Raw genomic sequence first — 22,977 nt, 5'->3', positions numbered from 1 at the left:
TCTGTGCTTCTTGTAATTTTTTTTAATTAATAAAAAATTTTAAAAATAAATAAATAAATAATAGGGGGAACAAATGTTAAACTAAATTTTTAAAAAATAAGTAAATAAAATAAATTTAGATTCAAATGCTAGTGATCAATGAAAGGGGGGGTAAGGAGTATGTTATATATGAAGTTTTTACTGTTTTCTTTTTATTTCTTTTTCTGAACTGATGCAAATGTTCTAAGAAATTATCATGATGATGAATATGCAACTATGTGATGATATCGTGAATTACTGATTATATATGTAGAATGGAATGATCATAAGAAAGTTTGCGTTTGTTGTTACATTTTTTTTTATTTAAAAATTAATTAAAGAAAAAATACTCCATCTCCCTAAATGTGCTTTATTTCCCTCAAATTTAATTTTTTCTAGCAAAGGTCTACTGATCAGCACCTAGTACAGCAATGCTTTTTTTTTTTTTATCTGTTTAGAATTGTGAAATATAACATATGTACAAAACAGCAATAAATTTCCAAGAACATTTCAGCAAGTAGATATAGAACAGATTTTAAAGTTTTAGAGTTTTCTCTTCTAGCTGCTACAAACACTGGAGACCATAAGAAATATCAATATAATGATTCAACAGCCACACTCATTTGCTAAATCCTGATATACTCCTCCTTTTTTTCTTTTCTTTTTTGTGAAAAATAACATATATACAAAAAAGCAATAAATTTCAAAGTATATCACAACAAATAGTTACAGGTTGGATTTCAAAGTTTGGTATGCATTATAATTCCACAATTTTATGTCTTTACTTCTAGCTGCTAAGGTACTGGAGACATAAAAGAAATATCAATATAATGATTCAGCAATCATACTCATTTGTTATGAGTATGTTCTATAACCTTTGCAGAATCATATATAATGCCCTAGGTATTTTTTAGGATTAGCAGGAATGGTTTTGGTTGGGGTTTGGCAAGTTACAATAGGTCGCAATGTATAACTGAAGCTTGCATCAGAGTGACCTCCAGAGTAGCCTCTCTACTCTATTTGAGCTCTCTCAGCCACTGATACCTTATTGTCACACCTTTTCCCCCCTTTTGGTCAGGATGGCATTGCTGATCCCACGGTGCAAGGGCCAGGCTCATCTCTGGGAGTCATCCCCCACGCTGCAGGGAGACTTTCACCCCTGGGTGTTATGTTCCACGTAGTGGGGAGGGCAATGGTTTCAGTTGCAGAGTTAGACTTAGAGAGAGAGAGAGAGGCCACATCTGAGCAACAAAAGAGGTCCTCCAGAGGGACTCTTAGGCATACCTATAGGGAGGCTAAACTTCTCTGCTATGTACATAAGGTTCACAAGAGCAAGCCTCGAGATCAAGGGCTTGGCCTATTGATTTGGGTGTCCCTAATGTTTGGCACAGTATCCGGGGCTTCCCTGATGGTAAAGCTTAATAGCTCCATAATTTTTCTCCCATCCCTCAAGGGACTTTGCCAATACCTTTTGATTATCTGCTTAATATACTCCAGGATATATCCAGGCATTACATTAAGTTATACTGGATTAAAGGCCCTCATTCTTATTCTGGACTCACTGTGTTTGGACTGTTTAAATGATCTATTCAGACAGATTGAGTTAGATTATGTGCTACAGAAAATTTAGGTTCTGGACAAATACACCTTTTTTCCTTTGGTCTCAGAGTAGATGGCGTTCTAAAATACAGATAATGTCTTTATTACCCCTGTATTCTGAATTATCTTAATCCCAACCTGATTGGCTTTGTTCTTATCTCTAAATACCAGGTTATACATACATAAAACAACCTATCAAAATCCAGAAATAACAATTATTACCCCTGGGCTAAATATGGCTGCTATAAGAGCTTACAATCCAGGCCCCAGTCTTCCTACAAGTATTTTCTAAATGAGATCATGCAATATTTGCTCTTTTGTTTCTGGCTTATTTTGCCTCACCAAATGTCACACAGGTTCATTTACATCGTTGCATGCCTTACAATGTCATTCTTTTTTTTACTAGCACAATATTCAATCATATGTAATATACCATCGCTAGCCAACCTACTTCTCAGATAGGGCATCTTTCAGCCACCTCCATCTAGTGGCCTCATGTATAATGTCCAAAGTCAACAGTCCATTAACACTCTCAATTTTAAATAATTTCATTATTCCCAAGAGAAAGATAACCAATAAACACAATCTCACCAAACAAAAAATCCCTAAGTCTTGCCCCTCCCCCATTATATACCCCTGGTATTGCTGCAGTACTGTTGATGTTTTCTCCTATTAAACACAGCATTTTCCCCCTTATACCCGGAAATTATGTACTCTTTGTACAAGATTCCTACCTTTGGAGTAGTTCACGCAAGAACTTATTTATATTTGTAGTGTTAATCAATGGACACATGAGTCTATATAGATAGCCCCTTTCAATCATGTTCACCTTCAATATGGCAATAATACTTAGAGACCCACTAGTGAACCACTTTCACTTCTATCTATTTCCTTACGATTAAGTTCAACATTATTAGCTAACTGTTCACCCATCTCAAGCTTCCATGTATCTCTAGGTCCCCTATATTCTGTATTATAAGCCCCCCTATATTCTGTATTATTTAATCTTTATTATGGTCATAAAAGTAGAATCATATAGTATCTATCTTTTTGTGTATAGTTTATTACACTTAGCATTATGTCCTCAAGGTTGATCCATCTTGTCGTGTGCTTTAGGACATCATTTCATCTTACTGCTGCATAATATTCCATCATGAATATATACTACATTTTGTTAATTCAGTCATCTGTTGATGGGTACTTGGATTGTTTCCACCTTTTGGTGATTGTGAATAATGCTGCTACAAACATTGGTGTGCAAATCTGTTTGTGTCACAGCTTTCAGCTCTTCTGGAAGTATACCAAGAAGTGGTATTTCCAGGTCATAGGGCAAGGTGATACGTAGTTTCCTAAGGAAACACCACAGTGGTTCTATCATTATATATTCCCACTAGCAGTGCATATGCGTCCCAATTTCTCCGCATCCTCCCCAACATTTGTAGTTTCCTATTTGTTTAAGAGCAGCCATTCTTATAGGTGTGAGGTGGTATCTCACTGTAGTTTTGATCGGCATTTCCCTTATAGCTAATGAGAATGAGCATGTCTTCACATGCTTTTTAGCCATCTGTATTTGTTCTTCAGAAAAATGTCTATTCATACCTTTAGCCCATTTTATAATTCAGTTGTTTATTCTTTTGTTGTTGAGTCACTGTTTTACTGTAGGCTCTGAATGGCACCAACATCATCTGTATTGGAACTTTTTGTACAACCTTGACTTTCCCTCTTCCAGATCCTGCCACAATCCAAAATCACTTGTCAAATCTAGTTGATTTTATTTCTGTAGTTTGTATGTGTGTATATGTGCATATATGTGTATGTACACATATATGTCCCTGTGTATAGATAGTATACCCACATATATATATACACATGAACTTCTACCCTCTCTAAATTAGATGCATTTTCTCCCTCTCTTAAATAAACCTCCTAATTGATCTTCCAAACTCAAACTTTCTTATCTCTTAAACACAGCTGGCAGGGTTTTCTATTGTAGTGATGATGGTGGTGATAGCTAAATTTTATTATACTTACTGTGTACCAGGAACTGTTTAAACCTTTTATATATGTTAACTCATTTGTCCAAACAACAGCCCTTTGAGTTAGGTATTAATGTGATCCTCTTTTATACAGGGGGAAACTTACTACTAAAGAGGTTACAATCACACAATTGGCAAGTGGCAGAGCTAGGATTTAAAGCCAGGCTACTGGATCCAGAGTCTGTACTCTCTTCCACCATGCTCTGCTGCCTCTCAAAAGCTTCCAATGTTCCATAACTTCCCTTCAATCTACCCTTCCAAATGTATTTTCCAGGACAGTATTTCACTGAACTTATAAACCAGTAGTTTTTGAACCTGGTTGTTTAAAAATCATAATTAAAAATCAAATGAAGTGTGGGCCATGATGGCTCAGCACGCAGAGTTCTCACCTGCCATGTCAGAGACCCAGGTTTGATTCCCAGTACCTGCCCATGCGAAAAAAAAAAAAGGAAGAAAAAAAAATCAAATGAAAAGACAAGGTACAGAATGGGAGAAAATATTTGGAAACCATATATTTTACTGCTAAAGTTTCAATATCTAGAAAATATAACAAACTCCTCTACTTAATGACAAAAAAGACAACCCAATTAAAAAAAGGGCAAAGGACTTAATGCACATTTCTCCAAAGAAAATACACAATGGCCAATAAGCATATGAGAAGATGCTTAACATCATTAGCCACTAGGAAAATGCAGGTCAAAACCACAATAAGACAGCACCTCACACCTACTAAAATGGATATTATTAAAAAAATGGGAACTAACAAGTGCTGGAGAGGTCCGGAAAAAGAGGAACCCTTGTGCATTGCTGGTGGGAATGCAAAATGGTACAGCCACTGTGGAAAAGTTTGGTGGTTCCTCAGAAAGTATAGAACAATCATATTACCCAGCAATCCCATTTCTAGGTATATATCCCCAAAGAACTGAGGCAAGGACTCAGATACTTGCATACCAATGTTCACAGTGCATTTATTCACAATGGCCAAAAGGTGGAGACAACCCAAGTGTCCATCAATAGATGACTGGATAAACACAATGTGGAAAGTACAAACAATGAATATTATTCAGCTGTAAAAAGAAATCATATGTGTGACAACATGGATGAATCTTGAATGTAATATGCTAATGAAATAAATCAGATACAAAAGAACAAATACTGTATGATCAATTATATGAAGTAATTAGAATATGAAAATTCAGAGTCAGAAATTAAAATACAGGTTACCAGGGACCAGGGTGGGGGTGGAGAATTAACACTTAATTGATAGTTTCTATTTGAGGTGATAGAAAAGTTTTGGTAATGGATGATGGTGATGGTAGTACAACACTGTGAATGTAATTTACACCATCCAATTGTATAGTTGGAAGTACTTAAAATGGGAAATTTTATGACATATTTTACCACAATAAAATTAAAAATATATATATACTGTAAAACACAAAGTGTGAACTATAACGTAAACTAAGGACTTTAATAATAATATAATAATATTAGTTCATCAACTGTAACAAATGTACCACACTAATGCAAAATGTTAATAGGGAAAACTGTGCATGTGAAGGGATATATGTGGAAACTCCATACTTTCTTTAGGATTTTTCTGTAAACCTACAACTACTTTAAAAAAATTTTTGACTATAAATTTTTTAATTAAAAAAAAGTTTTTAAAAAAAGAAACTTAGGATAGAAACTTTGCATTCAAAGAGCTTCTGCTCTAATATTTCACAAATATTTAGTACCAGACACTTCAGATGCTGAGAAATATGGCACAGACCAAACGAAGTTTAACATTCTATTGTGGGGGTAGAGGGAACAGGCAACAAACAAATAAACTTTTAAGGAGTCAGGTAGTGGAAAGTGCTGAGTAGGGACAGTGAGGGTGATGAGAAAAAAGGATGTTATTTTAGATAAGATGGTCAGGAAGGGTGATTCTGTGACTTCAGGAAAGTGTGGAGGGGGTGAGAGGGCCTACCTGGCACAGAAACAGCCCTGTTTTTAAAAAGGCCCTGGGGTATGCAGGTACCTGACCAAGAATTCAGGAGCTACTGAAGCTAAAAATAAGTCATTCATAAGAAGAACAAGGGAAAACAACCTTAAAGGTACCAGTTTCAATAAGCCTTCAAAGAGTCCCTGAAACCAACAAGGAACTGCTCAAGGAGAATTGGAAAATAATCATGGAAATTAAGGACTCAAGTTTCAAGAAAGAGGAGGTGTCATGGTCAGCTTCATGTGTCAACTTGGCCAAGCTGTGGTACCTGTTTGTCTGGTTGGGCAAGTGCTGCCCTGTCTGTTGCAATGAGGACATTTCATAGAATTAGATCATGATCACCTCAGCTGCATCCACAGCTGATTCCATTTGTAATCAGCCAAAGAGGAGTATCTTCTGCAATGAGTGATGCTTAATCTAATCATGGGAAGCCTTTTAAGGAGGATTCAGAAGAGACAGGCCCTTCCTGTCTTGGCTGGTGAGCCTTTCTTGTGGAGTTCGTCCAGACCCTCCATCAGAATCGTCAGCTTCATAGCCTACCCCGCGGATTTTGGACTCTGTGTTCCCACGGTCACGTGAGACACTTTTATAAATTTTATATTTGTGAGCGTTCTCTGTTGATTCTGTCTCTCTAGAGAACCCTAACTAATACATCTTGGTACCAGGAGTGGTTCTTAAGAAACAGAATCTTAAAAATGGGGTTTTATGAATGGTTTTCTACTCTGACAGGACTCAAAGACACTAAGGACTCTGATTCCCATAATCAGAATGACACTCCCAATCCAGGGAGTGAGTTGGCAAAAGAGATAAGCAAAATATCACCATTTGATTCTCCTAATGCTTAGCTTGTATGAAGCCAGGTTCTGGCAGATAATGTTTTTGACACCCTTACAGAGTTTCAAAGAAATAAGAGGTATACAGAGGTTGGTTGGTTGTTGTTAGATACACTGCCTACATTAAGGGGTGAAAGGGATGGGCTTAAGGTTTCAAACGAGAAGCTTAAGCGCCATCTGACAGACTTAGACAATGAGTATCCTGAGGGAAAATCTTATTTCCTGTAGCCGTAGACTTGATATCTCTGTAAATCAGACTCAGAATCTTTTTGTTAGAGTAGCAACTTTACAATGTAAACTGAAATCTCAATCTTGCATGGTGTCTGCTGTTAAAGTGAGGGCATTGATTGGAAAGGAGTGGGACCCTGAAAAATGGGATGGTGACATATGGATTGATAATGATGTTGGGGGTGAGGCTGAAACCCTAGATCATGCTGAGCCTTCTCTAGATAACCCTGTAATAGTTTGCCCCGAGGACATAAATGCCCCACCTCCAACCTGCCTTGAGGAGTTGGCCGCCCAACCTCCTCCTGAAGGGATTAGCCCTATAGTGATTAATCCTGTTTCACCAGATGAAACTGGAAATGAAGGCCCTGAAGCAAATGGCTTGGAAGATATTTATAATTATTTTCATGACTCACCCCCACCACCCCTCATTTCTTCCAGACCTATAACTGGACTAAAGTCCCAATAGGCCCCTAAAGGTGAGGTACAAAGTATCAAACATGAGGAGGTACCTTATACTCCAAAAGAACTGTGTGAGTTTTCCAATTTATATCGACAGAAATCAGGGGAATATGTATGACAATGGATTTTAAGGATGTGGGGTAATGGTGGGAGGAATATAAGGCTGGATCAGGCTGAATTTATTGATATGGGCCCACTAAGCAGATATTTTGCATTCAATGTTATAGCTCAAGGGGTTAGAAAAGGTATTAACAGTTTATTTGGATGGTTGGTTGAAACATGGATCAAAAGGTGGACAACATTCTGAGGTTGAAATGCCAGAACTGCCCTGGTATAATGTAGATGAGGGGATCCAGAGGCTTAGAGAGATTGGATTAGAGTGGATTTATCATGCAAAGCCTGCTCTTACACCCCAGGAATGTCCGGAGGATGCACCTTTTACCAGAACAGTGAGAAATAAATTTGTGGGACTAGCACCATCATCCCTGAAGAGCTCTGTGGTTGTACTTCTCTGTAGGTCAGATATTACTGTGGGAACTGCTGTCACTGAGCTGGAATCCTTAAACACAATGGGGATGACAGGATCCCGAGTTGGCAGAAGCTAGGTAGCAGCACTTAATCACCAAAGACAGGGTAGATGTGCCAATTATAACAGACAGCAAACTCAAAGCAGGCGTCAAAATTATATGACTCGCAGAGATTTGTGGCACTGGTAAGCAAATCATAGGGTACCTAGAAATAGAATAGAAAGGCAGTCTACTAAATTCTTCTTCGAGCTGTATAAACAAAAGAGTTCTATGTCAAGTGAACAGAAGTCTAACTTGAATTACAGAAACACAGATTCACGGCCCCTTAATCAATTTCCAGACTAGAAACAGTTTACAGACCCAGAGCTCCTTGAATGAAGAGGAGGCCAAGTCTCTTTGGGGGAGAACCCTGTTACGCTGCCACAAATTTATACTGTTAATCTTCCTGCAAGCCTTCCCCAAGGAGACCAAAGGCCTTTTACCAGCATAACTGTTCACTGGGGAAAAGGAAATGATCAGATATTGGAGGGATTATTAGACACTGGTTCAGAAGAGACATTAATTCCAGGGACCCAAAACATCACTCTGGTCCACCAGTCAGGATGGGGGCTTATGGAGGTCAGGTGATTGATGGAGTTTTAGCTGAGGTCCATCTCACTGTGGGTCCCTGGACCCATTTTGTAGTTATTTCTCCAGTTCCAGAATATATAATTGGTAGAGACATACTGAGCAACTGGCAGATTACCCACATTGGCTCTCTAACTCATGCAGTGAGGGCTATTATGGTGGGAAAGGCCAAGTGGAAGCCACTAGAACTGCCCCTACCTACCAGAATAGTAAATCAGAAGCAATACCAGATTCCTGGAGGGATTGCAGAGATTTCTGCCACTCTTAAGGACTTGAAGGATGCAGGGGTGGTTATTCCCACCACATTCCCATTCAACTCTCCTATTTGGCCTGTGCAGAAAACAGATGAGTCTTGGAGGATGACAGTGGAATATCATAAGCTCAGTCAGGTGGTATCTCCAACTGCAGCTGCTGTTGCAGATGTGGTACATTGCTTGAGCAAATCAATACATCCCCTGGTACCTGGTATGCAGCTATTGATCTGGCAAATGCTTTTTTCTCAATAGCTATTAGTAAGGACCACCAGAAACAGTTTGCTTTCAGCTGGCAAGGTCAGCAATATACTTCCACTGTCCTACCTCAGAGGTATATCAACTCTCCAGCCCTATGTCATAATCTTCTCCACAGGGACCTTGATCGTTTCTCCCTCCCACAACACATCACACTGGTCCATTATACTGAAGTTATCATGTTGATTGGACCTAGTGAGCAAGAAGTAGCAACTACTCTAGACTTACTGGTAAGGTATTTGCCTGTCAGAGGACGGGAGATAAATCCAACAAAAATACAGGGGACTTCCACCTCAGTGAAATTTCTCGGTGTCCAGTGTGGTGTGGGGCATGTTGAGATACCCCTTCTAAGGTGAAGGATAAACTGCTGCATCTGGCCCCTCCTACAACCAAAAAAGAGGCGCAATGCCTGGTTGGTCTTTTTGGATTTTGGTGACAACATATTCCTCATTTGGGTGTGCTACTCCGGCCCATTTATCAAGTGACCAGAAAAGCTGCTAATTTTGAATGGGGACCTGAACAAGAGTAGGCTCTGTGACAGGTCCAGGCTGCTGTACAAGCTGCTCTGCCACTTGGGCATATGATCCAGAAGATCCAATGATACTGGAAGTGTCAGTGGCAAATAGAGATGCTGTCTGGAGCCTTGGGCAGGCTCCTATAGGAGAATAACAATGCAGACCCTTAGGATTTTGGACAAAGCCTTACCATCTGCTGCACATAACTATTATCCTTTTGAGAAACAGCTTTTGGCCTGCTACTGGGCCTTAGTAGAGACTGAACGCTTAGCCATGGGCCACCAAGTTACCATGAGACCTGAGTTGCCTATCACAAGCTGGGTGTTGTGTGATCCACCAAGCCATAAAGTTGGGGATGTGCAGTAGCACTCTATTGTAAAATGGAAATGGTATATATGAGATAGGGCCAGAGCAGGTCCTGAAGGCACAAGTAAGTTACATGAAGAAGTGGCAGAAATGCCCATGGTCTCCACTCCTGCCACATTACCTTCTCTTTCCCAGATCAGAGCTATGGCCTCTTGGGGAGTTCCTTACAGTGAACTAACTGAGGAAGAGAAAACTTGGGCCTGGTTTACAGATGGTTCAGCACGATATGCAGGTACCACCCGAAAGTGCATAGCTGCAGCACTACAACCCCTTTCTGGGGTGTCCTTGAAGGACAGTGGTGAGGGGAAATCCTCCCAGTGGGCAGAACTTCGAGCAGTGCACCTGGTTGTTCATTTTGCTTGGAAGGAAAACTGGCCAGAGGTGCATTTGTATACTGACTCATGGGCTGTTGCTAATGGTTTGGCTGGATGGTCAGGGACTTGGAAAGACCATAATTGGAAAATTGGTGACAAAGAGGTTTGGGTAAGAAGTATGTGGATAGACCTTTCTGAGTAGGCTAAAAACATGAAGATATTTGCGTCCCATGTGAATGCACACCAGAGGGTGACTTCAGCAGAGGAAGATTTTAATAATCAAGTGGATAAGATGACCCGTTCTGTGGATACAAGTCAGCCTCCTTCCCCAGCAACTCCTGTTATTGCCCAATGGGCTCATGAACAAAGTGGTCATGGTGGTAGGGATGGAGGTTATGCATGGGCTCAGCAACATGGACTTCCACTCACCAAGGCTGACCTGGCTACAGCCACTGCTGAGTGCCCAATCTGCCAGCAGCAGAGACCCACACTCAGCCCCCGATATGGCACCATTCCCCGAGGTGACCAGCCAGCTATATGGTGCAGGTTGATTACATTGGACCACTCCCTTCATGGAAGGGGCAGCGATTTGTTCTAACTGGAATAGATACATACTCTGGATATGGGTTTGCTTTCCCTGCATGAAATGCTTCTGCCAAAACTACCATCCGTGGGCTTACAGAATGCCTTATCCACCATCATGGTATTCCACATAGCATTGCTTCTGATCAAGGAACGCACTTCACAGCAAATGAAGTGCGGGAACTGGCACATGCTCATGGAATTCTCTGGTTTTACCATGTTCCCCATCATCCAGAAGCAGGTGGATTGATAGAACAGTGGAATGGCCTTTTGAAAACTCAATTACGGTGCCAACTAGGTAGCAATGCCTTGAAGAACTGGGGTAATGTTCTCAAGGAAGCTGTATATGCTCTGAATCAGCGTCCGCTGTATAGTGCTGTTTCTCCCATAGCCAGGATCCATGGGTCCAGGAACCAAGGGGTGGAAATGGGAGTGGTACCACTCACTATTACCCCTAGTGATCCACTAGGAAAATTTTTGCTTCCTGTCCCTGAAACCCTGAGCTCTGCTGGTCTACAGGTTTCAGTTCCAAAACGGGGAGTGCTTCCTCCAGGAGAAACAACAATGATTCCATTGAACTGGAAGTTAAGACTACCACCTGGTCACTTTGGGCTACTTATGCCACTGGATCAACAAGCCAAGAAGGGGATTACATTATTGTCTGGAGTGACTGACCCTCACTATCAGGGGGAAGTAGGACTGCAACTACATAATGGAGGTAAAGAAGTGTTTTTTTGGAATAGGAGATCCCCTAGGGCGTCTTTTAGTACTACCATGCCCTGTGATTAAAATCAATGGAAAACTGAAACAACCCAATCCAGGCAGGACTACCAATGGCTCTGAAACTTCAGGAATGAAGGTTTGGGTCACCCCACCAGGCAAAGAACCACGGCCAGCAGAAGTGCTTGCTGAGGGTAAAGGGAACATGGAATGGGTAGTGGAAGAAGGTAGTGATAAATATGAACTTCGACCACGTGATCAGTTATAGAAACGAGACTGTAATGCTCTTTTGTTCATGTTATACTATTTAAGTTGTAAGATATCAAATTAAAGAATGAATATTGCCCAAGGATTTGCACCCTATTCTGGAGAGATTTAACATGTTTCCAGATATATGCAGGACAGCTGAGTATTGTTAGATAAAAGAAAAAAAGTTGTTTTATTGTTTTTATTTGGAAATTGGGTATGGTTTAAGGTGATATATATAGCTGCCAAGTTGACAAGGGGTGGACTGTCATGGTCAGGTTCATGTGTCAACTTGGCCGAGTTGTGGTACCTGTTTGTCTGGTTGGGTAAGTGCTGGCCTGTCCGTTGCAATGACATTTCATAGAATTAGATCATGATCACCTCAGCTGCATCCACAGCTGATTCCATTTGTAATCATCCAAAGGAGAGTGTCTTCTGCAATGAGTGATGCTTAATCTAATCATGGGAAGCCTTTTAAGGAGGATTCAGAAGAGACAGGCCCTTCCTGTCTTGGCTGGTGAGCCTTTCTTGTGGAGTTCGTCCAGACCCTCCATCAGAATCGTTGGCTTCATAGCCTGCCCTGCGGATCTTGGACTCTGTGTTCCCACGGTCACGTGAGACACTTTTATAAACTTTATATTTGTGAGTGTTCTCTGTTGATTCTGTTTCTCTAGAGAACCCTAACTAATACAGGGGGAATATCAGCAGAGTCAAATCTGAAAGATAAGATAAGTTAAGGTTTGTGATGAAACAATAACTCAGGGAACGTTCAAAATTAAGATGCAGGAGAAATCAAGAAACCAAGAAGCCAAGTCAAGGGAAGAGAACATGAGAAAGTTTTAATGAGGGAAAGAAATGAATGGTGTCAAGAAAAGTTTGAGAGAATGTGAGTTTTAAGTGCCCATTAAAATTTGCAACAAGGAGATTATTTACCAATAACTATTTATTAGCATATCCAAGATGGAAGCCAAACAGCAGCACAATGAGCAGTGCCTGGGTAGTTAGGACCCTGAGGTAACAATGAATATAGGCCTTTTACTCAAAAAGTTTACTTGGAAAAGAAAGAAAAATAAAAACAGAAGGATCCACAGGCTGTAACTTCAGAAGGTGGTAAAAACAAAACAGAAGACAAAAGGGACAAGTTACCAGAAAAGCAAAGTGAAAACCTAGCAGGGGCTGTGAGGAAGCAAGGTGCTGAAAGAGGTAGGAAAGGCCTCACCCTGGGGAAGGCAGAAAGAACCCTGTCCACTGAGATACAGAGGAGTGACGAGTGGACAGAAATCAGGAAAGACTCTAAGGGAGAAAGCTAATCAACACAGTAAGGGGCACAGTCAATCTACTGAGAGTGAGGGAAGGGGGATGAAAATGGGAGTTTAAAAAAAAGTTAGTTTACAATAGTCTGAGATAAATCAACTACGAACTCAAGTAGAGATGAATTTAAAAAGGCTAAGGAGGGAGTACCACAACTATGCTATAGAAACATCTACAAATGATAATTTCCTAAATGGTATGGCAAAAAGAGGTTATTTAGTTTTGGAATCGGCTGGAAATCTTCCTGGCTGCCAAGTCAAGGAGAGAATCAACTTGAGCTAGAGACTACTAGCCCTTAGCATGAACTTCTTCAATCTGAAACTGGTACAACCTAGCAAGAATGCTACTTCTGTGGCAAATTATACTGAAAGTATAGGACTTTACTAGCTGCCAAGTGCTTCTTGCAACAACTCAGGAGTGGAAGAAGCCAGATTTGACCATGCCACATTCCAGTGAATTCAGCACACAGATTTTTATGTCAATAAACCAATTAACAAGCAAATACTAAGCTGTCCCTGTAAATGATTCCTTGAACATTACTATTTTCTACTTAGTTATAAAGTCTTGAAGAATATACAGCAAATGGAAAGTATCAAAACCACCAGAGAGCAAAATTAGGGCAAAAATTCAGAGGGCTGGAAGATGGCGGCTTAGTAAGACGCGCGGATCTTAGTTTCTTCTCCAGGACACCTACTAGGGGAGTAGAAACGATACAGAAAGCGCCCAAAGCCACAACAGAGATAAAAAAGACAGCGTACCCCATCCTGGAACGGCTGGCTGGCTGAGAGAAGCAGCTCGGGTGAGATCGCCGAGGCGCGCGGGCCTTACCGGGCGGGGTGGCAAGCGGCCGGAGTTACTCCCTTCCCCCTTCCCGGGCCGGCTGGGAGAGGCAGTCCCCTGAAACCAAGGCGGCTGGCGCCCACACCACGCGCAGCCCCCGGACCAACTGAGAGAATTGGATCGGAAACCCCCAGGCCGCGGAGAACGGTGACGGGTGGGGGAGGCCCCTTCCAAACCCGTGACTCCCGGGGAACGTGCACTCTCCCGGGCGGGCTGCTGCCGCTGGCGCCCTCCCGCCACGCTTGTTGCCCAGGGCCGACTAGGAAATTCGGACGGGCTCTTTCCCTGGCTGCGGCGACCAGCAACCCTCCCTGCGTTCGGACCCCGGCCGGCTCAAGCCACTTCGGCTAGCGAACCCCCAGGACGGCGAGAGTTTTCCAAAGTTTAAGGTCCCACAGCACCTTTTACTGGTGGGACCCGCAGACAAACGTGTGCCACGAGCGCCACCTACTGGGCAGGATAAGAAAAACAGAACCCAGAGATTTCACAGAAAAATATTACAACCTTGCTGGGTCCAACACCAAGAGAAATCTGAATAAATGCCCAGACGCCAGCAGCAGAAGATAACTGTCCACGCTCAAAAGATCGAGAATATGGCTCAGTCAAAGGAACAAACCAATAGCTCAAATGAGACACAAGAGCTGAGACAACTAATGCTGAATATACGAACAGAAATGGAAAACCTCTTCAAAAATGAAATCGATAAATTGAGGGAGGACATGAAGAGGACATGGGCTGAACATAAAGAAGAAATAGAAAAACTAAAAAAACAAATCGCAGAACTTATGGAAGTGAAGGATAAAGTAGCAAACATAGAAAAAATAATGGATAGCTACAATGATAGATTTAAAGAGACAGAAGATAGAATTAGTGATTTGGAGGATGGAACATCTGAATTCCAAAAAGAAACAGAAACTATAGGGAAAAGAATGGAAAAATTTGAACAGGGTATCAGGGAACTCAAGGACAATATGAACCGCACAAATATACATGTTGTGGGTGTCCCAGAAGGAGAAGAGAAGGGAAAAGGAGGAGAAAAACTAATGGAAGAAATTATCACTGAAAATTTCCCAACTCTTATGAAAGACCTAAAATTACAGATCCAAGAAGTGCAGCGCACCCCAAAGAGATTAGACCCAAATAGGCGTTCTCCAAGACACTTACTAGTTAGAATGTCAGAGGTCAAAGAGAAAGAGAAGATCTTGAAAGCAGCAAGAGAAAAACAATCCATTACATACAAGGGAAACCCAATAAGACTTTGTGTAGATTTCTCAGCAGAAACCATGGAAGCTAGAAGACAGTGGGATGATATATTTAAAATACTAAAAGAGAAAAACTGCCAACCAAGACTCCTATATCCAGCAAAATTATCCTTCAAAAATGAGGGAGGGAGAAATTAAAACATTCTCAGACAAAAAGTCACTGAAAGAATTTGTGACCAAGAGACCAGCTCTGCAAGAAATACTAAAGGGAGCACTAGAGTCAGATACAAAAAGACAGAAGAGAGAGATATGGAAAAGAGTGTAGAAAGAAGGAAAATCAGATATGATATATATAATACAAAAGGCAAAATGTTGGAGGAAAATATTATCCAAACAGTAATAACACTAAATGTCAATGGACTGAATTCCCCAATCAAAAGACATAGATTGGCAGAATGGATTAAAAAACAGGATCCTTCTATATGCTGTCTACAGGAAACACATCTTAGACCCAAAGATAAACATAGGTTGAAAGTGAAAGGTTGGGAAAAGATATTTCATGCAAATAACAACCAGAAAAGAGCAGGAGTGGCTATACTAATATCCAACAAATTAGACTTCAAATGTAAAACAGTTAAAAGAGACAAAGAAGGACACTATATACTAATAAAAGGAACAATTAAACAAGAAGACATAACAATCATAAATATTTATGCACCGAATCAGAATGCCCCAAAATACGTGAGGAATATACTGCAAACACTGAAAAGGGAAATAGACTCATATACCATAATAGTTGGAGACTTCAACTCACCACTCTCATCAAGGGACAGAACATCTAGACAGAGGATCAACAAAGAAATAGAGAATCTGAATATTACTATAAATGAACTAGACTTAATAGACATTTATAGGACATTACATCCCACAACAGCAGGATACACCTTTTTCTCAAGTGCTCATGGATCATTCTCAAAGATAGACCATATGCTGGGTCACAAAGCAAGTCTTAACAAATTTAAAAAGATTGAAATCTTACACAACACTTTCTCGGACCATAAAGGAATGATGTTGGAAATCAATAATAGGCACAGTGCCAGAAAATTCACAAATACGTGGAGGCTCAACAACACACTCCTAAACAACGACTGGGTCAAAGAAGAAATTGCAAGAGAAATTAGCAAATACCTTGAGGCGAATGAAAATGAAAACACAACATATCAAAACTTATGGGACGCAGCAAAGGCAGTGCTAAGAGGGAAATTTATTGCTCTAAATGCCTATATCAGAAAAGAAGAAAAGGCAAAAATTCAGGAATTAACTATCCATTTGGAAGAACTGGAGAAAGAACAGCAAGCTAACCCCAAAGCAAGCAAAAGGAAAGAAATAACAAAGATTAGAGCACAAATAAATGAAATTGAAAACATGAAAACAATAGAGAAAATCAATAAGGCCAGAAGTTGGTTCTATGAGAAAATCAATAAGATTGATGGGCCCTTAGCAAGATTGACAAAAAGAAGAAGAGAGAGGATGCAAATAAATAAGATCAGAAATGGAAGAGGAGACATAACTACTGACCTCACAGAAATAAAGGAGGTAATAACAGGATACTATGAACAACTTTATGCTAATAAATACAACAATTTAGAGGAAATGGACGGGTTCCTGGAAAGACATGAACAACCAACTTTGACTCAAGAAGACATAGATGACCTCAACAAACCAATCAGAAGTAAAGAAATTGAAGCAGTCATTCAAAAGCTTCCTAAAAAGAAAAGTCCAGGACCAGATGGCTTCACATGTGAATTCTACCAAACGTTCCAGAAAGAATTAGTACCAATTCTCTTCAAACTCTTCAAAAAAATAGAAGTGGAGGGAAAACTGCCTAATTCATTCTATGAAGCCAACATCACCCTCATACCAAAACCAGGCAAAGATATTACAAAAAAAGAAAACTACAGACCAATCTCTCTAATGAATACAGATGCAAAAATCCTCAATAAAATTCTAGCAAATCGTATCCAACAACACATTAAAAGAATTATACATCATGACCAAGTAGGATTCATCCCAGGTATGCAAGGATGGTTCAACATAAGAAAATCAATTAATGTAATACACCATATCAACAAATCAAAGCAGAAAAATCACATGATCATCTCAATTGATGCAGAGAAGGCATTCGACAAGATTCAACATCCTTTCCTGTTGAAAACACTTCAAAAGATAGGAATACAAGGGAACTTCCTTAAAATGATAGAGGGAATATATGAAAAACCCACAGCTAATATCATCCTCAATGGGGAAAAATTGAAAACTTTCCCCCTAAGATCAGGAACAAGACAAGGATGTCCACTATCACCACTATTATTCAACATTGTGTTGGAGGTTCTAGCCAGAGCAATTAGACAAGAAAAAGAAATACAAGGCATCAAAATTGGAAAGGAAGAAGTAAAACTATCACTGTTTGCAGACAATATGATACTATACGTCGAAAACCCGGAAAAAACCACAACAAAACTACTAGAGCTAATAAATGAGTACAGCAAAGTAGCAGGTTACAAGATCAACATTCAAAAATCTGTAGCATTTCTATACACTAGTAATGAACAAGCTGAGGGGGAAATCAAGAAACGAATCCCATTTACAATTGCAACTAAAAGAATAAAATACCTAGGAATAAATTTAACTAAAGAGACAAAAAACCTATATAAAGAAAACTACAAAAAACTGCTAAAAGAAATCACAGAAGACCTAAATAGATGGAAGGGCATGCCGTGTTCATGGATTGGAAGACTAAATATAGTTAAGATGTCAATCCTACCTAAATTGATTTACATATTCAATGCAATACCAATCAAAATCCCAACAACTTATTTTTCAGAAATAGAAAAACCAATAAGCAAATTTATCTGGAAGGGCAGGGTGCCCCGAATTGCTAAAAACATCTTGAGGAAAAAAAACAAAGCTGGAGGTCTCGCGCTGCCTGACTTTAAGGCATATTATGAAGCCACAGTGGTCAAAACAGCATGGTATTGGCATAAAGATAGATATATCGACCAATGGAATCGAATAGAGTGCTCAGATATAGACCCTCTCATCTATGGACATTTGATCTTTGATAAGGCAGTCAAGCCAACTCACCTGGGACAGAGCAGTCTCTTCAATAAATGGTGCCTAGAGAACTGGATATCCATATCCAAAAGAATGAAAGAAGACCCATCTCTCACACCCTAAACAAAAGTTAACTCAAAATGGATCAAAGATCTAAACATTAGGTCTAAGACCATAAAACAGTTAGAGGAAAATGTTGGGAGATATCTTATGGATCTTACAACTGGAGGCGGTTTTATGGACCTTAAACCTAAAGCAAGAGCACTGAAGAAGGAAATAAATAAATGGGAACTCCTCAAAATTAAACACTTTTGTGCATCAAAGAACTTCATCAAGAAAGTAGAAAGACAGCCTTCACAATGGGAGACAATATTTGGAAATGATATATCAGATAAAGGTCTAGTATCCAGAATTTATAAAGAGATTGTTCATCTCAACAACAAAAAGACAGCCAACCCAATTACAAAATGGGAAAAAGACTTGAACAGACACCTCTCAGAAGAGGAAATACGGATGGCCAAGAGGCACATGAAGAGATGCTCAATGTCCCTGGCCATTAGAGAAATGCAAATCAAAACCACAATGAGATATCATCTCACACCCACCAGAATGGCCATTATCAACAAAACAGAAAATGACAAGTGCTGGAGAGGATGCGGAGAAAGAGGCACACTTATCCACTGTTGGTGGGAATGTCAAAGGGTGCAACCACTGTGGAAGGCAGTTTGGCAGTTCCTCAAAAAGCTGAATATAGAATTGCCATACGACCCAGCAATACCATTGCTAGGTATCTACTCAAAGGACTTAAGGGCAAAGACACAAACGGACATTTGCACACCAATGTTTATAGCAGCATTATTTACTATTGCAAAGAGATGGAAACAGCCAAAATCTCCATCAACAGAAGAGTGGCTAAACAAACTGTGGTATATACATACGATGGAATATTATGCAGCTTTAAGACAAGATAAACTTATGAACCATGTAATAACATGGATGGACCTAGAGAATATTATGCTGAGTGAATCCAGCCAAAAACTAAAGGACAAATACTGTATGGTCCCACTGATGTGAACGGTCATTCGAGAATAAACTTGAAATATGTCATTGGTAACAGAGTTCAGCAGGAGTTAGAAACAGGGTAAGACAATGGGTAATTGAAGCTGAAGGGATACAGACTGTGCAACAGGACTAGATACAAAAACTCAAAAATGGACAGCACAATAATACCTAATTGTAAAGTAATCATGTTAAAACACTGAATGAAGCTGCATCTGAGCTATAGGTTTTTGTTTTGTTTTGTGTTGTTTTGTTTTGATTTTACTATTATTACTTTTATTTTTTTCTCTATATTAACATTCTATATCTTTTTCGGTTATGTTGCTAGTTCTTCTAAACCAATGCAAATGTACTAAGAAATGATGATCATGCATCTATGTGATGATGTTAAGAATTAATGATTGCATGTGTAGAATGGTATGATCTCTAAATGTTGGGTTAATTTCTTTTTTTCCGTTAATTAAAAAAAAAAAAAAAAGAGAAGGGATAATTGGAGATGAAGGGATACAGACTGTACAACGGGACTGGATATAAAAACTCAGAAATGGACAGCACAATACTACCCAATTGTAATGCAATTATGTTAAAACACTGAATGAAGCTGCATGTGAGGTATAGGTTTTTTGTTTTTGTTTTTTCTGTTTTTTTTTCTTTCTATTATTGTTTTAATTCTTATTCTGTTGTCTTTTTATTTCTTTTTCTAAATCGATGCAAATGTACTAAGAAATGATGAATATGCAACTATGTGATGTTATTAAGAATTACTGATTGTACATGTAGATTGGAAAAAAAAAAAAAAAATTCAGAGGGTTCCAAATACCCCTGGTAAGCATAACTATGGTACCTATGAAATACAAGGGATTCTCAGACAAATTTATAGCCAAGGAAAGAATAAAACATGACAAGGAAGTGACTTCCATAATTCCTTGTTCTAACTCGGGCATTTTTCCCACTGCCTCCTATATACGAGAATTACAGAAGTATTTAACCCTTGAATATGGCCAGGGCACTGATTCCCACATAAGTTGGAGGTTATGCGGCAGTGAATATCATTAACAGACAACATTCACTGCTATACATCATGTGCTACACTCTGTTTAAAGACATTATCTCATTTCTTCATGCCAATGTATTGTCTATACTCTTTACAGCTCAGGAAACCAAGAGTAAATGAGATACAGTAACTTACCCAGTGCCACACAGCTAGTACACAGCAGAAATGTGACTAAAATCTAGGTCTGTAAATTCAAAGCACATGTTCTTCTTCTAATAAATCACACTCCTTTCCTATATTAAGCTTTTAGAAGGGAAAGTACTTCTTTCAATAAATATTTTTTTAAAAACTTCTTTGGTTGATGTTCTGTATCAAGAATATAAAGCTGTTTATAACATACCTAGGCTATAATCTTCAAAAATATCCATGTCATAAATGACAAAGAAATGCAGAGGAATTGTTCCAGATCAAAGGGGATTAAAGAGTCATGCAACCAAACTCAATGCATGATCCTGGACTGGATCTTGGACTAGGAAAAAATTTTTCTATGAAGGACATTATTGGGCCAATAGGTGGAAATGGAAATATGGACTGTGTATTAGATAATTGTATTGTATTAAAATACTAAATTTCTTGATTTTGAAAATAAAAGAAGGGATGCTACTTACATGCTTTAGATGCAAGTGTGCCTGGCTGGCAATGTCATATATTACATCTCTTACATTTTTATCTTGGTTCTTCCGTACAAAATCCTCCTGTGAAACATCATGCTGTGTGGAAAAATGCACATTATATTAGGAATCTAAAAGCACACTTAAAACTAACTTGCAATTATTTTTGCAATTATCCTGTAAGTTTGAAATTCTTTCAAAATAAAGTTTAGGAAATAAAATCCTAACATCTCAAGAAAACAAGTGATAGAACAATATGAACAGTATAATGCCAATTTTGTGTTTTTAAGAATATGTGCATCTATATGTATATAAACAAACATAAACGTCTACACGTGGGGGAGGGAGGACCTGGAAGAATAAGCCACAAGTCACTGAAATAAAAATATATAACCCTTAACAGCACTTGCAAGTAGAATACACACACACCAGCAAAAAACAAACACACAAGAGATTTAAAAGACCAGACTAAGGACTTCTGAGAAGATGGCCGAATAGAGAGGCTCGAAATTAGCCTTGCTCCATGGGAAAGTAAGAGAATATGGAACTATTAAACCTTACCATCAGGGAATCCCTTGATACTGTGTCAAACTTTAGGAACACCCAAATCAATAGGCCATGCCATCAATCATGAGGCTTACTTTTGTGAAGCTTATGTAGGTACTGGAGAAGCTTAGACTACCTATAGGCATGCCTAAGAGTTACTTCTGGAAGACCTCTGTTGTTGCTCAGATGTGGCTCAGTCTCTCTAAGCCCAACTCTGCAAGTAAAATCATTGTCCTCCCCACTACGTGGGACATGACATCCAGGGGTGAAAGTTTCCCTGGTGGCATGGGAGATGTCTCCCAGGGATGAATCCAGACCTAGCACCGTGGGATCAAAAATTTCCAACCTGACCAAAATGTGGAAAAGAAATATAATTAATAAAGTATCAGTGTCAGAAAGAGTTCAAATAGAGTCCAGAGGCTACTCTGGAGGTTGCTCTTACGCAAGCTTCAGGTAGACCTTGCTACCTATCATAACCTGCCAACCCCAACCAGAACCATTCTAGCCAATCCTAAAGAACACCTAGGGCAATATATAAGATTCCACAAGGGTTCCATGCACTTGAGTAACTTCAAGAAGCCTACAACCTCCAGATGGGTCCCTGATCCAGATAAGTCCTGAAACCTAGCCAATCCTCTCCAGAACATCAGATCATTCCCTCTCCCTACCCCATATTAGTAACAGACCCTTCCGATATGAAAAATTTAGAATTGACATAGCCCAAACACCCCTAAAGAGAGGGATGGAAAGATCAAAGGTGATGGTGGAGTTATATGTAGAAGACAGGATTTAACAAATGAATATGAATGCTGAATCATTAAATTGTTATCTCTTTTAGTCTCCAGTATTTTAGAGTAGCTAGAAGTAAAAACCTAAAATTGTGAAATGTAACCCATGTCAAACTCTGAAATGTGCTCTACAACTAATTGTGGTGCTGTGCTTTGAAATGTATAGTTTTTTTTTACATATGTTTTACAAAAAAAGAAGGAAAGGAGTCGATTGTGATGATAAAATATTTAAGCCCTCTAGTCTCCTATATTCTGGAGCAGCTAGAAGGAAAAATATGAGAGGATCATATGGTAGCCCATGACACTCTGGGATCTGTCCTGTAACTACTTGTTGGAGAGTACTTTGAAAACTACTGATTTTTTATTTCTTTGCTTTATATATATGTTATACTATACAAAAAAAAAAGTTAAAAAAAAAGAACAGGCTAAAATGAACACTAGAGATAACTTCTGAAATTGTTTAGAAGGGAGGAAGACAGTTATTTGAACCTTCACACTTATAGCTTCACCAAAGACTTAAAAGGTCTGATAGATAAAATCCCGACTTAAAGACTCTGGAGCAAACAAAAGAAACCATGAGCCATAAGAAGTAAGCATATTCAAAGCAGCTACTTGAATGGACTGAGCAAAAAACCAAGAGATTACTTCCCTGATTGTATTCTTCAGGTAAGTTATTAGAAGGTAAAAATTATAGCCTTACCAGCATACAAATATCCATGGGAAGGAACACTTTTCTTCTGCTACCATGATAAGGAGTTGCTCTCAAGCAAGTGACAATGCCTTGTGCTTTTCCAATGTGACTTGCAGCATGATCTGCATGAAGATCCTTTATACCTGTGATTTTAGAAGTTAAATAAGTAACAGAGCGGCTCTATTCTTCATGGGT

General features: G+C 39.3%; 1 protein-coding gene across 9 annotated transcripts in view; it reads right to left on the bottom strand.

Annotated features, from left to right (window-relative positions):
- Positions 1–22,977, bottom strand: part of NDUFAF6 (NADH:ubiquinone oxidoreductase complex assembly factor 6) — a 253,614-nt gene that overhangs the window by 21,607 nt on the left and 209,030 nt on the right. For 7 of the 9 annotated variants that reach the window (XM_077167255.1, XM_077167256.1, XM_077167254.1 and 4 more), the window contains 3 exons: positions 22,792–22,925; positions 20,755–20,856; positions 4,043–4,078 (listed from right to left, as the gene is read on the bottom strand). In XM_077167255.1, the coding sequence (XP_077023370.1) occupies positions 4,043–4,078; positions 20,755–20,856; positions 22,792–22,925 (272 nt within the window). The remainder of the gene's footprint in view (positions 1–4,042; positions 4,079–20,754; positions 20,857–22,791; positions 22,926–22,977) is intronic. The other 2 variants (XR_013178341.1, XM_077167251.1) reach the window with 1 other exon arrangement.

The sequence above is a fragment of the Tamandua tetradactyla genome, chromosome 6 (genome assembly GCF_023851605.1).
Source record: "Tamandua tetradactyla isolate mTamTet1 chromosome 6, mTamTet1.pri, whole genome shotgun sequence".
Classification (NCBI taxonomy): domain Eukaryota; kingdom Metazoa; phylum Chordata; class Mammalia; order Pilosa; family Myrmecophagidae; genus Tamandua; species Tamandua tetradactyla.
Note: the sequence above shows the minus strand (reverse complement) of the source record. Positions and strands in the feature narration are given on the sequence as shown.